The 16,884-nt window shown below is 35.8% G+C and overlaps 1 protein-coding gene across 4 annotated transcripts; it reads right to left on the bottom strand.

The window, feature by feature from the left end:
- Positions 1 to 20: 20 nt before the first annotated feature.
- LOC113748669 (rho GTPase-activating protein REN1) lies at positions 21 to 15,536 on the bottom strand. 4 transcript variants are annotated; one of them, XM_027292188.1, is made up of 25 exons: positions 15,461 to 15,536; positions 15,270 to 15,353; positions 15,027 to 15,125; positions 14,229 to 14,265; positions 12,880 to 12,956; positions 11,916 to 11,986; positions 11,708 to 11,795; positions 10,157 to 10,301; positions 9,242 to 9,361; positions 8,987 to 9,064; positions 8,376 to 8,431; positions 8,204 to 8,273; positions 7,555 to 7,639; positions 6,070 to 6,313; positions 4,334 to 4,534; positions 3,583 to 3,879; positions 3,313 to 3,362; positions 2,933 to 2,993; positions 2,757 to 2,840; positions 2,524 to 2,637; positions 2,283 to 2,449; positions 1,796 to 1,865; positions 928 to 1,137; positions 670 to 814; positions 21 to 537 (listed from the first exon to the last, which is right to left on the bottom strand). In XM_027292188.1, the coding sequence occupies exons 2-25, from the start codon at positions 15,297 to 15,299 to the stop codon at positions 425 to 427; spliced, it is 2,712 nt and encodes a 903-aa protein (XP_027147989.1). In that variant the 5' UTR covers positions 15,300 to 15,353; positions 15,461 to 15,536; the 3' UTR covers positions 21 to 424. The 4 variants fall into 4 exon arrangements, with proteins under 4 accessions (XP_027147989.1, XP_027147987.1, XP_027147988.1 ...); XM_027292186.1 differs by having other exon boundaries at positions 21 to 814; XM_027292187.1 differs by having other exon boundaries at positions 21 to 814; positions 2,283 to 2,431.
- Between the last annotated feature and the right edge of the window lie 1,348 nt (positions 15,537 to 16,884).

Raw genomic sequence — 16,884 nt, 5'->3', positions numbered from 1 at the left:
AGAGTTAATGACAGGAGACAGAATCAAAACTTTTCCTTTCTGTTTTGTTATTGCCAGCCAAAGTTCAAGCTCCAATTGACAGCTTGAAAATAGGACAGTATCAGGAGGTTCATTACGCTTCAGCTAGCGAGGAAAATCACGGATTGCATTTGCAGAAATGGAAATTCATTGGGCACCTAAACAAGCAAAAACCAGCTATTATTCAACTTCTCAAACAGTTGGATTCCCATCTTATAGATGGCCAACCTGTACATTAAGGGGTATGGGGAGTGTCTGCTTCCATCAGCAGTTTTCAGAGCATGGGGGCTGAGTATAAGTGTCTCTGATCACAACTTGGTAGTTCAAAGCCCCCAACGTATCCACAATGTAGTCCCTGTAGCGGAATACATGAACCTGAGTGGCAAATTCAAGAAAGAACTTCGTATCATCTAGAATTTATCCTTGGAGTGACCTTTGATCGGCCTTTGTCAACTGGTGGGAAGCTTTCAGATTTTCCTCTGTCCAGGTTTGGATGGGCATCTGGTCTTTTTCCCTGATCTGATTGACCATCAAAATTAGGAAGTGCTTGGTTGTAGCTATCCAATATTTCATTTTTTTCTGATGATTGACCTTCAGAAACTTGCAATTTCTCTGTATTCTGAAGTGACTGACGTGCTTCAGATCCTTTACCTCTCTCAGGATTTTGGACAGGCAGACCAGAACTCCGGCTTTTGTCCATATTCTGGATCTCATTTGCAATTTGAGTGCGTCGTTCCTTTAAGAAGTTGAGTCGGGTTGTTAGTTTTGATAGTGCAGAAGAGGTAGAGTTAGTTCCCTGTCACGAGAAAATGGAGGAGAGTGAGAGATTGTAAACAGTCTCATTAACCAATTCATGTATACAGAGAATGTATGCAAGGAAAAGTCTTTATGAAAAGATAATGTGCTTACCTCACTTCTAGAACTGGACTTTCTAGTATTGGTTGAAGCAGGCCTGGCCACCCCTTGTTCAGAAGGGGGTGTATTTGCCAAAATTCCACCAGCGCCCTGATAAAGGACTTGATCTGTTTGCTGGTTCTGAAGTGAACTTTCATTGGTGTAAAAAGGAGATTCTTCGTTCTTATCTTTGTCACTATCTGCCTTATCGGGGCGATTATCGTGCTATACAAGGAGAAATTAAGACCTGTGTTAGCCTCTTGATGTAATCCTTTTCTCAATTATGTTGACAAAATAGGAAACTCAATCCAGGAAAGTTCCAACAATATGTGGTTTGGAAGAGACTACATAAAGAATAGGTAAAAAATTTACTGTCCTAGAGACATAGGGTGATACATTTCAAAACCGGGATGGAACATCAGTCACTAAATCACAGCCAATCCAGAAATCTGAAACGCCTGAGGGAAGTTTATCATAAGCATCGCATAATTTGCTTCATCTCTCTGACTTAAAGTTGTTTTGAACATATGTCAACAAAATTTGTTTTAATTAGCTAGGTGTGAAGGATATTAATCCAGTAATCTGTACAAGAAGTCAGAATGGTAATAAGGAGATAAATACTAACACTTTTGAAAGTAAAAATTTACCTTTGAAAGATTCAAATCAGAAAATAAAGTCTATGCTTGAAAGCACAAATATGGGAATATATGGACGTAAGAGTGATTGCTAATTATTTGGAAGACATCCTGAGCACCTCAGAGTGCTATGGTAGATTAGTTATAAAAAAAAAAAGTTCTCGATTTGATAGTTTTCCACATACTATGCCATCAGACAAAATAATAATAATTGTCATCAAAATCCAAGCCATCATTACAGTGCACACCTTACTTCTTGTTAACTTTTCATTATTACGTGGAGTAGATGCAGTTTCCACCTTTTTCTGCCTATCCTTCCTGTATGCAAGACAGAGGAGCATGTAAGAGACATAATACAAACAATTACCAGAGCACGCCATTTAATCTTTCTAACAACAAAAGATAGCAGTAGATATTTTCCAATGAGTGGACAGATGTACAAGTACAGGCAGGAATGTTTTGAAATGCTGAGTGGACTGGAATTACACTTCAGCAGAAGGGAGGCAATAGCTTACAGTCATTCCTTTCTCTACAACTCTTTTACACACACACACACTCTCTCTCTCTCTCTCTCTCTCTGTGCAGATTTTAAGGGTTGAAGGTAGGAATTTGTTCCAAGTGGAAAACAAAGAAATCAGAATGCTAATATAAAACTTGACCAACAAGAAGCCTCGTCCTAAACTCATGTAGAACAGAGTTGAAACAAAAAGAGAGGAAAGCAACAAAAATACTTACCATTTTGCTTTATTATTTGAACTTGGTTGTTGATTGCCTATATCGAGCTGCAACCTTGAATTTTGTTCACGTTGCTGATTTAATTGCAGTCCAAGATCATCAGCCTTCTGTTTCAAACTGATAACATCTGCCTCTGCTTGAGCAATTTCCTGGATCTCAGCCGTCATCTAAGTTACGCCAATAAGTTAATTATTTACTGCATAAGTAAGATCTAATCAATCTCTTTTTGAAGTATAATGACCTTTTCATCAATGGTGGATGAGACAGCTAACTGTCTTTGAGATATTCTAAGTCCAGCTTCGAGTGCTGTCCGCAACTCCCTCTCCTTCAGCAACTGCTCCTGTAATCTTGCCACCTGGGAAAAGTGAACTTCATCAAAATCTCCTTTTTCATTTTGGATGTAGCACGTACTAAAAATGTAAATGAAGTGTGGAAGGGGATGTAGAAAAATTAGATTCTTCATTTAGCACATACATCTCTCTCAAGAGCAAGACGACGATCATGCAAAGCATTCTTCCGTTTTTCTAAACTTGCTTGCAAATGTGCATTCTCTTTAGCCTATTGTGACAAAAAAAATGATCAGTTATAAACAATTGGCAATATATTTCAAATGATACTTGATAGAGCATATGAATAAAGAAAAATAGAACCTCTTCTGCAATTCTACTTTGCAATTCAGCTTTGGCAGCCTCTAGTCTCTGGATTTCAGGCCTAATCAGAATCCAAGTTTTAGTGATTCGAAGAGGTTTTGATTGTCAAACACATTCTAGAGAGAATGCAAACAATCAATAAACCTAATAGATGATATCAATGTATTGCAGTGACTTCCATTGAACAAGCATATAGAGCATCAAAGAAGAAAGTATCATGCTATCGAAACAATCTAGAGATTTCAATGTTCACATTAAAAGATATCTGCCAATTCTGTTCCAAAATAACATGAACGTGTAGATGTATTTGTGACCTAATTTTGAGATAACACAAATCTGTTTGTGACCTAATATTGAGATAACACAAATATGTCACTTACTCATCTTCAAGCGTAAGATCAATAGATTCCATAGAAAGGTTCTTCCTTCCCTGGACCCAAAGACATGAGACAGGATCCAGTTATAGTGACGTGAAGAAAAATAATAAACTGGCATAAGAGAAAAAATGTTGACAAGAGACGTTGAGAATGAAAAGGTTGTTGTAATAAGAATGCAAACAGCATAACTTCACACAACTTTAACCAATTGGGAAAAAAGAAGAAGGCACCATGTCAAATCTGTTTCATGAATTAACTTTATACTATACTCACAGGAGTACGGCCCCAATTAGCAGGCCGACGGACACTCTGAGCTTGCCCTATTGAAGATCTCAAGGACGACTTGTTAACATTGGATGTTTCATCAGGATCAGCTACCAATAGACCACCATCAGGGTCATCATCTTTAACTTTAGAATCATCATTACTCCCCCCCGGAATTTCCTGGCTAACATTGATGCTTTCCTGTTGAAACCCTGAAGCTTTAGGCAATCTTGGTGATGTTTTATTCAACTCATGAACATCTTCCACTTCAGGAATATTGAAACCTGAGTTTGAACACTCTGACTCCTGCAGGATCATTTCAATTAGCATTAGTACGACTTAGATATTTTTCCTTTAAAAATGGAGAGGATAGAGTAACAGAGAATCGTGTATCCAAAGATGTACATGTCAGCATTCTTGAGTAGCTCCATAAAAAATAAACTAAAGCAGAGCATAAATGAATGGTCAAATAACAAAGTGTGTCCTAGCATCCGAGAAAATTAAACAAAATTGATAAGCATTAACCCTGATTTTCACTTTTGTGGTGGGTCATGAATAGAGTAACAGTGGATTGACAATTAACTCACACTTCAATTATGTGTCAATGTGATATTATATTCACGAGCAACCTCAAAAATTTACAAATAAATTGATGAGAAATATAGAATAAATTAATATACAGGACTCCAGGACCAAGACAAAGACATCATTATATAGTTCAGTCAAATGGATGCTCAGTTTCAATAACAGCAGAACTCACTTTATTATTTTCTTCTGTTCCATCGATCTCAGTACTTGTTGTATCGGATGCATGATCACTACCATCATCTGCATCTGCATCAGAGCCCTCTGTCGTATAATCATCTTCATCTTCATAGGTTTCATCATCATCAGTGAGTTCATCAGTCTCAGTTCCACTCTCTTCTGAATCTGTGTATGGTTCAGGTGATACAGGACCTTCCTGTAAAATTTCTCATAGTTAGTTAGATTGAGCAGAACCAAAAGGACAGTTAACTTTAAACAATCAATGAATTAGACAAAAAGAACAATGATCTTCAGTTTCCAATGACCAACATCACATCCAATATCTAACTTACTGTTCCAGTGAACTTATTAATCTAAATTTTTGTAGACTAAGCTAAGGATGGTTTATGAGCTTGGCAAGAAATAAAGTTCAACTTATCTTGCAGTATGAATAAAAAAGCTCATAAAGACTTCTTAAACCACTGCAATCTTTTCATAAGCTCATAAAGACACCTTAAAATACTGCAGCAATACGTCATACTATTATCAAATCCAAACTTATATGTGAACTCTCACAATTGCGGTATCAATGTCCCACATGTCAGTCTCAAACACAAGGAGAAAGAGTAAAAACATCAAGTAGATAGAAGAGAGTATATATGACAACAAATACGGGTTATAGATATTTAATGAGCTGATGAATGTGGAAATCTCGAACAAGCTCGCTGCTGAGAAATCATCTGGCAGCAAACCAACTATAAAATCTGTTTCCAAGATCCCCAGAATTGAGAAAATCTATAAACAGTATTCCCAATTCTTGCCTGGCGAGGGGGAGGGGACACCGAACGCCTCTGCCCTTCCATCCCTTGGATAGAGAGGGCGGGCGAAGCTTCTGGTTTTTTCATGTTGTCGAAGGGTTGAACAATGTTTTATCGTGTTATCAAAGATTTGAACAACACAAATAGATGGCGATTGCCTGATCAAATTTGAAGAACAAGAGATTCAATGATGCTAGAAGGGACATAGTGAGCAGCAGACATGGACCAGAAGATAGGGTAAATCACCTAATAGAGAAGAAAGGACATACTCCGCCAAAGACAGTAAATTGAAATGTGGCTGCAGTTGATAACCTACCTATTGCAATATTCTTCTTTTGTTTATAGCAATGGATGTCAAAAATGCATCGATGCATCAGATACTATATAAATAAATAGAAGTAAATACCTGTGACATGAAGTTACTACTTCAGTTTCTACAACTTCATCTAGAAACCTTAAGAATATATATCCTGCTACTCTCAGTGGCTTCAAGATGGAAAAATCCTTACTTTTCCAGGTGATTTGTGTCCAAATCATGAAAAATTTCAAAAGGCAGGGCCCAGTATCATGGCCTTTGCAACTCAACAAAAAATATCAGGCAAGCTAGGGCAAAAAAATAAAATGATGTGAAATTCACACAAAAAAAATCACATTCTCCAGTACAGAATTGACAAAAGGGATTTAAATGAGCGGTCTAATTTTCTGAAGAATCAATTAAGTGACCATTGAAAAAAAAAAAGAAAAAAGAGGTAGACTATACCAAAGATCATTAAGAAGAAAATGACAGTCCAAAACAATTTAAACTTTGTGATGTTGTTCCACAAGAATTCTAATAAGCTCGAATGACTATGAGATACTTCACACCACTTTATTCATGGTCGGCAGTAATGACATTAGAAAATAGAAATAAATGATAACAACCAAAGAAGCGTACCCCAAATAAGTTATTGTACTCCTCAAGCAAAATAATAACGATGGCTTGAGCATGGTTTGCTGCAGCGGCAGCCTGCAGAAGTAGAACAGAACCATCACCACCCATGTCAAAGTTATGTTCAAGTTCACAATCACCAGCCAAAAGGGGACGCAGCAGCAAAGGTGCCATGCATGCTGCCACAGCTGAAATGCTCATTCGGTTCTCAGCCTTGTGAGAAGCCACAGTCTGCATCATCATAAGAATTCTGAGACAGAAAAGAAAAAGATTAGATGCACAATATTTTGTTAGAATCTCAGTAGACATTTAGAAATGCATATCCATGATAAATGGTGAATTGAGGTTTAATAAGAAATGGATAAATAGTTCCCATTCCCAATGGCTATAATAACTTAAAATCCTTATCCTATATTTATGAGTCCAGATCACATGACCTGACAGACATCGGAGGTAGACAGCTCCTTGCGATTTTTACTCAGTTTTGGATCAACCAGCTCTTCTTTACACACTTCATTTATCTTTCTTTCCCCCATAAAATCATTTCTCTCTTTCATGTATAAAAAATAAGCTAATTTTGCGTAACATGATCCCCAAAAATGAGAGAGAGAGAGAGAGAGAGATTGCCACAAATAATGCCTGCAGAATATTTCCCATAATTTTTAACAGTGTGGGGCTTGGGGGGACAGAGGGAAAAATAACTATAAAGCAGACTATGGAACAGGGCTTAAATAAAAAGTTAAGAAGCAACCTAAACAATAACTAGGTTCAAATGACTTACTCAGACAACCACATGGAAATAAGTCAACCAGTCATGGATTTTGGAAGTCTTTTGATAGTCACCATGACTGATGGCATTAACATACTGTCAGGCTGATGAATATAACATACTGTCAATTATAAACAGATATGAATTTATAGTGTTCAAATTTTGCTTTCCAATTCACAACGCGCCAACTGTGGGAATACTAGCACAAGATATATCATGGCAAACATGTAGCAGATCCACCTTCTTGTTTTTGTCATTGCAGACTTAAAAGAGAAAATACTAATGTTAAAGTACAAAACTACATGCCTGAAATATACTAAGATTCCCCTTTCTATTATGAGAACTGCACCCAAAATATCCTAAACCATAAACTTGGATTTCCTTTTCTAATATTAAACGCAGCAGAAAGAGCATAAGATTTTACCAGAGAAATAAAGCAATTGTTAAGGCAAATAAAGTCCAAACAAAGTATTTCCAGGCCAAACCACTTCCGGTGAACCTTATTTATGAAGTTATAATCCCAGTTAACCAATTGCCAACTTTAAGGAAGTTGATGCATTGCTAATCCAAGTGCTACAGAAAAAATGAAGTTTCTCAAGGCTGAAATATAAATCACAAATTATCAAGTACTTGACTGACTAAAAAAGTGAGGCAAACAGTCACATATATCCTGGAATAGCTTCTGTTCCAGCACGTTATAACATCATCAAAATAGCAGCTACCTTTGCAATAAGCGCCGATTTGGCTCCGGGAATGTCTCACATATGGCTGTGCGCATTGCAGTGACTCTCATGCTGCGCTCAGTTCCTGAAGGAATAAACAATGTTGACATTCATAAGTGATCCAGCAACTAATTGACAGACTAGAAACCCTTGAAAGCCATTAAACTAAAAGCATTACGAAGGATGAATTAGATATAATATATCCATTGTAATTTTATAGGTTAATGTAATAACATAATCCAGAAATTTACAGTGTTTGTCTGTCCATCTTTCATTTTCTTAATGTTTGATGTGCAAAAGTGTCCAACTGTTCAAATTTTCTATTTGCTAGAAATTTGGTCAAGAAAAAGGTATTATCCATCATTCATATACTTGAGATAACGAAATAAAGGGAAGACATAATTCAATCAATAGATTAAAGACCATTCACTGTAAGTTGATGTAATATGTAAGGAAAAGCATGGGTCATTTGAGATGAGAACTAAACCAGCTAGAATGGATCATGAGCACATGATGCAATTATCAGAGTTTGCAAAATTTAATAATACACTATCCTAATTATGAATATGTTGCCCTTTCCCCTTCACAGTAGATGTTCATAAGTATATGTTAGCAAGAAGAGAAACAGATAAAAGGCGAAACTACTTACGATACGCTTCTAACAGGGCATTACAGCAAGATGCAGGAACTGGAGAAGATGGTAGCTCCCGGAGAATGTACTGGAGAAGTCCATAAAGAAACAGTCAGTAGCTGAGTATGCCTACGAACATGTAATCCACAATTTTTTCTTTTTTTGTTTATTTTGTAACTGAAGGAGATACCTTGACACAGTCTGCTATAACATGTGCATCTTCCTCTGAAGAAAACTCACTTTTCCCTGGAATAAAAAGTACAAACTAGGTGTATTCACTTAGTTATCTTGAATATATTGCATCAACTACAATGCTTATCTAATGTAAGAAAAGTAATCGAATCAATGGCTTAATGATAATCTCATTATGGCTACGTAACTCATCTGTATAGCTTCTTTGTAAATCATTTGAAAGCAGAAAATGAAAGGGATACAGGTCTTGGCGTGGAATTATGACAAGAAAAGCCATTCACTAATTACCGCCTCGATTTGCCCTAATATCTTGGCGCTGCCTAACTCCATGGTAAGTTATGAGTACGTACGGCAGGTCCAAAGTTCAGATACAAGTTAAAAAGTAGAAAGTATCAGTTATTTACGTTTATATGGAAAACAGTCTTCTAATTTGAACCAAGGCATCAGATAATCTTATGAATACCCCAATCCACATATTGTTTCACTAGCTTTCTTACAAAAAGACTAAAGACAATATAGTTCTACATATGCAAATATCGAGTTAATCTAAAAAAAGCTGTGACTAATGCAGATACAAATCATCAAAAGCACTGCACAAAGCTTACAAACCATGTTCATATTCGCGAATTCGGCGTTCAACATCATCAACATCTGCAGCTTGTCGTAAAATGCCTTCAACTCTAACTCCTGGAAGAGAATTGTCAAATAAACAGTGCTCGATGATCCATCAAACATGCACTTCTTCCAAAAACGAAGCATATGAGACAAGTAGGCTATCAAGACAAAGTCCTCAACTAGTAGGGGGTTCCAAATAGTTTGTGGACATGAAATGGAATATTACCATGTTCCATAAAGAGACCTTACCATGATCCTCCAGAAACCTCAAGGCTTTCTCCAAGAAAGATGGAGTTCCATCTATATCTTCCAAAGCAAGTAAAATTGGTCGCCCAATGACCAAAGATTTGACTGGTTGTCTATCCTTCGCTGTAGATGGGACAGGAAATACAGTCCTCATGTATATCCATGACAGAGATATCTAAACTAGGAAAACTACTATCATCCAAGAATCCAACAGAAATATTGTAACAACATCCTAAAATATCATAAAAAATTAATCTTCTATACACTAATAGTATATACACCTTTGCCAATGGATGCGTGACAATTCAACTGAATTTAAATTTGAAATCCAAATTTTGCATGTGTGTCATTTATCCAACCGTGATAGTGTATCCACTGTCAGTACATAAGAATTATCATAAATACTTTCACTGTGTACCACAATAATTTTAGTGGAGCGCTAGCCACCGGGTAGATTAATCTCTTCAATACATTAAAAGTTTTTACATAAAATTGTTGAAAGAAAATTACAACAAAATTATGCAAAATGCATGCAAGAAATGCCAAATCAGAAAGACTAATTTGTTTCCAGGGATTAATTAAAGAATGACAAATACTTACTTCTAATTATATGTTCTTGAGAAATGTAAAAGAAAACAGATATAAATGTTGTTAGTTAATGATTCTCATGCTACAATGCGCGTTTATTTCATTCACTTTTAACAACCACAAAAAAGTCAGTGGCCAATGGTGAAAATCTGCATTCTTCGTGACCTTACGGAAATGGAAACAATTTTTTTTGAAAAAGAAGCTTCAACTACTAAAGAAAAATTGCAAAGAATAGCCATGGGAATTCACATAGTTTTGAAGAAATGTGCAGAAACATAAAGACAAGACAGTTAAGTCGGGGACAACTTATCTAAATGACAGGAAACTTACCTTGTTCTGAAGAAGCATCAGCAATATTGCCCTGATCATTCCTGAATATACCATTTTGTCCCATAACAAGAGCAGCATTTGGAGCATTTGCCAAAGCTTCTTCAAGCGCAGCCTTCCACTCAAAGAGATCCTCTAATGTCTCTGCCTGTGGTACAAAGAGATCTCAGAAGGTGACCACTAAAATAGACCCAGATGACTACTTTATTGCACACCTAAAATGCCAATTCTTGTGTCACATTTAAGGAAACAAAAAAGAACTTGGGCCATAAAAGGTAGGTTCACATTTGTCTAAATCATGATACTCATACAGCGGATATATTTTCTCCGCCACAGTCAGGTCCTTTCCAACACCCTACTGTATTCTTCATTAAAATCTGTTGATGTTCTCCCAAGTTTCTATTCCATACATACATAATACGTGAACATGCACACACATGCATTATCATGTGTTTGTGGGTCAGTGAGATTGGGAGTTTTTTCCTTATAAAAGGTTTTGGTCAGCTCAGCAATAAATTCAGTTGAAATGAGCACCATGTAAAAGCTGCTTCAGTTCAAGGGAGTACCATGAAAATTCAAGGGACCACAGTTCTGATACCACAAGTAATACAAGAAGAATGAACCTCCAAGCACTCTCAAGTTGGTGGGAATTGAAGCCTTAATCTTAGAAAACCATACAGGATTAAAGATATCAACTCCACCATCCATTTTAGACATTGTAACGTGATCTTGGAGAATTTGACGGATAAACCTTTCTATACATGAATGTCACAGGACAGAGGACAAAAACACTTTACAGCTCAACTACAACAGTTTCTATTTGCTCACTGGATGACCCCTGATCCCATCATGAACTGTTGCATGTTTGATGACAATATAAAGATCTTCTCCACATTAAATGCTGTAGACCATTAAAGTTAAATGTGGAACTGATGATTATAGAATTTAGAATTTAGTATCAGATCTCTACCAGGAATTGTACCTACAGTTTGTTGACTGCAGGATCAAAGTGCCTGCGATTTGTGGCAAAATTGTTGCAAAAGGAACAAGAAATGAAGAATTTACAACTTAAAGAAAAATGGGAAGCTTGAGGCACTAAACATAGAATTGGGTCATGTTACATCCTTGAAACACATATCGCATATAGAGTAAACTACATTCTTAAATGTGTTCAAATATAAAAGGTACATAAAAAAGTTAAAAGAGATAAAGACCAGTTTTCAGAACATTTTCTGTAGATGATTTTATTCCTAGATATAAGCCTACTACTTCCCACTTCAGTGAAATGATTATCCAACATTGAAGGCATAAAATTTTTTAACTAGCACAAGGATCTTTGCAGGCAATAAATACTACTTCATACTACTTTATTGCATCAGAAGCAGTTTTAATTCAGATTTTAGACCAAATGAGATAAAATGGGTAAAGAAGAATTTGAAGAGGACGATTTAATGCAAAGAAGTACTACAAATTTTACATACCAACAAGACAAAAGATGAACCTTGGAATGGGACGCATTTGTCTCTGTGTCAGAGAGAGAAGAGAGGATGGTACCTTTAGAGTAAAAGCTCGTCCATCTCGTCCATCTCGACCATCAGGAAATAGAACCGTCAAGAGTTTTTTATCCTCTTTGACAACCACACTAGACATTACATCAACATAATGAGCAGCATCAGTAAACAATCTTAAGCTATAATAGCAACCGTGGGAAGAACTGCAAGAAATACATAGAAATGAAGAACAATGCTTAAAACAAGCCAACCTGCCTGAACTGTTGAGATCTATACCACCAAGGGTCAGATTCACTTCAGCCCCCTTTTGAGGAACTGCATTCTGAAATATAAAAACAATCTTAAATTTAGCGTGTCTCTATTTTGATGAAAATTAAAGCAACTTTAGCAAGCCTTTGATATCTCTACAAGATTATTAATTTTATTCAATAAAGACAAGCTTAATCTAAAGTTTATCCTACATTCAAGCACTTAAGAAGATGATTGTCTCGTATATGCAATTCTAACATGAACAATTCCACCTGGGTGTAGGTTTGACCGTTTGAGTTAGCAAAATTACACTTACATCAAATGAATACATTCAGCATGTTGGAAGCACCATTCAGACAATGGTAGTGTGCAAGACTTGGAAGGAGCCTAGTCCCAACATGTAGAATAGATGTTTCCCTTTGCATCAAATATTTTACAGATTTTATTAAAAAAAAAAAAGAAAACTGTTTATTGTTACGTCAAGGAGAATGAATCAAGTTCCAGATTTCATGCTATATGTGGGAAAATGTGTTAATTACTTTACACATTACACATTTGTACTCAGAAGACAAAGACATGAGTATCGTAAGTAAAATGACAAGAAAAGAGGAGCCCCTATAGATTGTCATTCTGTAAACGAGGTGATTTCAAATCATAATACCAGAATTTCATCATAATATTCTACAATGAACAGCATGCACTAGGTCATCTAGCAACATTTCCGTGTAATATATGTACAATGTAAGGCAGACATCAGCCCTTACTGAGTATTCCAAATAGAGCTAAGAAAATGACCTTCTGATGAGAACTAAAGCAGAAATACTTAGTCATTCAAAAACATAAAAAGAGTTATAATTTGTATTACATTCAAGAAGAAGGAATGCTGAAGTGATAGTAATATACTAATGTAGAATTATAGCAGAAGCTCTCAGATCTCTGGATGCAGGGCAAGATATCCAAACTCACAGGATCACTTCTGTAGAAGACCAACGATGTACGCGTTAAGATAAACCATCTCTTCTTCCATGATGTCCATCCAATTCCTGCATGTAATCCAACAACTTCAAAATGAAAATTCATGCAAATTCATGTCATTAAGGCATGAAAAAGTGCTTCTGAAAACAAGCTACAATATGGCATCTCCAAGACTCTTTGAAGATGAAAGATTACAATTGCAATACACAATCGTGATGAATCTATGCTTCAGAGATGAATGTAGAATTAACCATCTTTATGTAAGCCTAGGCCACCAATCAGAGTAATTCATTCATTGATGTCCCTGAAATACCCTTCAAGTACAAGTGTGATTCGTAAAGGAGGTGAAAACAATAAATGGGAGCATGGACAGCTAGACACACCCAAATTCACCTAGAGATACTTCAATCCAGCAAAACTTGATGTGGTTGGCATGGACATGCTATACTTGGTCAAACAAACCAAAGAAAGAGTTACTTAATTGGGTCTCACGGAAGGACAAAATAAAAAATTTAAGCACCAACAAGGTCATTGCACCATGACTCATGAGATTGACATGCTGATACGCTAACTAAAACCAAATATCTAGAACTTTGCTGGAGGATCCTACCACTAGTTGAAATTTTGTTCATTCACACTGCTATACCCTTGTCTGTTATCATCTCTTACAATCATCAGGTTTCATGTACGATTCACTATAGACTCAATTTCACCCCTTCAATGATGCTTCTCATCCAACCAAAATCTTTGTGTCTGTGTTGCTGGTCATAGCAAATTCCTCATTCCTCCGCTGCTTCTTTGAAAAAAATGAAAAAGGACATTCTTGTTCTTCATACACAATTATCATGGGTATGCAGTGCTGGAGAAACAATCTTAGATACAGGCTTAAACAGATAAACTAAACAATACTAGCTTCTTAGGCTTGGCAAAGATAAACTGCACAGATAGTTTCTGGATCTACTGTCTCAGAAAATTTACATGATTGATGACCTCATATGGAACAGAGGTTTCCACCATGCTGAGATCCATAACAACTGCTTAAATTGTGGATTGATGTTCTTTCAATTAGAACTTGATAAATAAAAAATTTTAAAAAGGTGATATTTTAAGATCCGACTGCTCAGTTTTCGCTAGCTCCAATTTTGAACAGTATAAATTCTTAAGAAATAAAATAAAAAAGTCCCATAAGTAGTCTTTTCCTCTAACAAGATAGAAAGAGGCTGAGCAGTAAATTTATTAAAGAGGACGACACATTGATGAAATTGCAACGGAAAAAAGGAGAGAACTTTGTTAAGATCGTACTTTCAAACCCACTAATAAATGAAGGAGAACCATAGTACCTTTTGATGATAGAAAAAGAGGACCACTTTTGTAAACCTGCAATCAACATTGAGTAGTTTATATCAAATATCCTCTCAAATCAGCTCTATAAATACCAAAGCAAGCCACCAATACAGGCATATAAGGAAATCCCATTCAGCTGACAAACCTTAATTTTCATTACATTCTCAAATAGCCTAAGAGTAAAATAATCACAAAACATAGGTGTGTGTGTGTATAATAATGAAAAAGTATCGGTGTGTATATAGCAGTAATATTATCAAATTTCTGAGCTCCAAGACGTAGAAAAACACTTAGCAAGTCCAAATGCTTTGTACGATCCAAATAGCCAGAACTTCTCTGGGCCATCAATTTGTATGCATAGTTTTGCTCATAGCCAGAAATCTATTCTACCTAAACCATGCTTGTAAACAAGCATGCAACCCCAAAACTAATCACGATCAAAAATCACAATACTAGTGATATACTCATTACATTTTCTTTCTATACTTTATTCAAACTTTTCTAAGCTAATTGTTGGCGATGTCATCCCTAATAATAAGTGCAACTGAACATTGATTAACCTCGCAAGCCCAAAAGAACATTTATTAGTATTTGTTGGGTAGAGAAAAAAAGAAAGAAAAAGATAAACTTTGACAGAATATAAAGGAAATCATCCAAACGATTTGCAGCAGTAACATCAAAAGAAAGAAAGAGATCTGAATACACCTTAAAAGCATGGGAGCATGACCTCGGATCATAAAAAAAACAAAATGTGCGAATTTACAAATGTAAGGAAACACATAAAAATGATTTACCTTGCTATTACCGCGAGAAATCAGACTATCATTGGACCCCTGCGGTGAAGGTGAAGGCGGAGGTGGTGCAGCAGCTACAGCATTATTACCACCTTCCCCCTGAAACAACACCATCCAACCAATATTTCATTCACAAAATATTTCCTCAATAACAAAAATAAATTTTTAAAAAAGAATCCATAATGCGGTACAAAATCACAACGATCAAGCTGACATTTGATGATCCCCATGACGGATTCCTACCTGAGGAGCTTCCGTATTCCGATTAGTCATTGTCTGATCTTCAAATTCTTCTTACATTATCTCAAATATGCAAACAACCTGCATCTGAAGCATTCGCAGATGACATTCATCATCAGCAGATTGAGAAATTAGGGTAAGATTTGAAGATATGGATCAGAGTAAATGTAGCTTGCCACACACAAATGACATACCTTTTGTTTGTATTTTTTTTTTCCCCTTCTCTTTATCTATCTTTTTTCACAAAGTTTATAATAACACTGACATAATTATCAGTACAAAATCAATCCCAAAATTAGTTCTACAATTAACAATGAGAGGAAAAAAAACTGAAAATGTGGGGGAAAAAAAGACTTCTTTTTCTTTTCTTTTGGGTTTTATTATGGAAAGAAAAGAAATGGAGGAAATATTGGGATAACGGAAACCCGAAGGAGAAGCAAAGGCAAACGTATAAGCGTTGTTTCTTTTGTATGCTGAGATTTTCCAAATTGAGCGGAAAAATAGAGAGAGGGAGGGAGAAGGAAAGGAATTTGGGCTATGGGGCCATTTGCCCATTGGTCCCCTGTCTCTTTGTTTCTTTACTTTCTTCAACCGTAGCGTACATGTTGGAGGGAAAATATATACATATATATATATGTGTATATATATATATCTGTTTCTCCGTAATTTCATCGATCGTGACACTGATTGAGAAACCGTTGTGATTTGGGGTTTTTGTCTCAACCATGCTGCTATTTGCCACTCTTTTTAGTCTTTATCAAGCCAAAAACTAGTTGTATCCAACTGACCATCAACGTCAACAATTACATCTGCTAATTGAGGTTGAAAAGACGAACTAAATTATTCGATACTCATTGCTCATTAAATTTGATTCATTTGAGTGTTGGTTTCAAACTTGATTCTTCAACTGATTAAGCCAATCTTGAATACTAATCGGTTTATACTCAGATTAACTTCTAGAGCTGATTGGAATTTGAATCGATTGGCATACAATTTAAATTTACATGTAAAAAGTTCAAAATATTGAAATTTAACTCGATAAAAAATCAGTTTGAATATACTTAAACACTCTCATTTATGTTCCGATTTGTTGTTGCTCAATACTTAATTGAGTGAATTCAGCTTAAATAGAGTTTGTTATTGGATTGGTTTTAATGTATTGATATTGAAGTTTAACTTTTAGCGTTAGATAGATCCTTGCAAAATCTATCAACCACCAACAAAAAAAAGAAAAGAGAAATGAATACAAAGCCACAATATAATTTGGAGTAGTCAATAATCTCATTGAAATGTTTATGAACAAGTAAAAATGCAAAAAAAAAAAAAAAAAAAAAAAAAAGCAAACTTGGTTGTCACATTAATACTAACTCTATGCAAATAGAACAAAATATCAGTAGTATAATGTGTCGAAAATTCAAAGACTCCAGATGCTTTTCATTATTCAATATCAACCGGAAAAAGTTTCTACGATGTCATTCCAACATTTCAATGGTTTGGTATTCTAGTCCTGTTGAAGCATGGAAATGTTTCTCCTGCGCTGTTCCAACACCTCCATCAAGTCGTCCCTGTCCTGCATTGACTGATTCCATTGCTCTTGATTTCTCTTTTATCAACTCAA

The sequence above is a fragment of the Coffea eugenioides genome, chromosome 10 (genome assembly GCF_003713205.1).
Source record: "Coffea eugenioides isolate CCC68of chromosome 10, Ceug_1.0, whole genome shotgun sequence".
Lineage (NCBI taxonomy): Eukaryota > Viridiplantae > Streptophyta > Magnoliopsida > Gentianales > Rubiaceae > Coffea > Coffea eugenioides.
The sequence above is the reverse complement of the archived record's forward strand: the minus strand, read 5'-3'. Positions and strand labels throughout refer to the sequence as shown.

What these genes read in the sequence shown, in the direction of transcription:
- LOC113748669 (XM_027292186.1), bottom strand. Translation starts at nt 15,299, where the DNA reads ATGACTAATCGGAATACGGAAGCTCCTCAG. An exon ending in TTATAGCAGACTGTGTCAAG is followed by an intron (nt 8,274 to 8,375) that starts GTATCTCCTTCA and finishes GGACTTCTCCAG; the next exon opens with TACATTCTCCGGGAGCTACC. An exon ending in CTAATTGGGGCCGTACTCCT is followed by an intron (nt 3,363 to 3,582) that starts GTGAGTATAGTA and finishes CTTTGGGTCCAG; the next exon opens with GGAAGGAAGAACCTTTCTAT.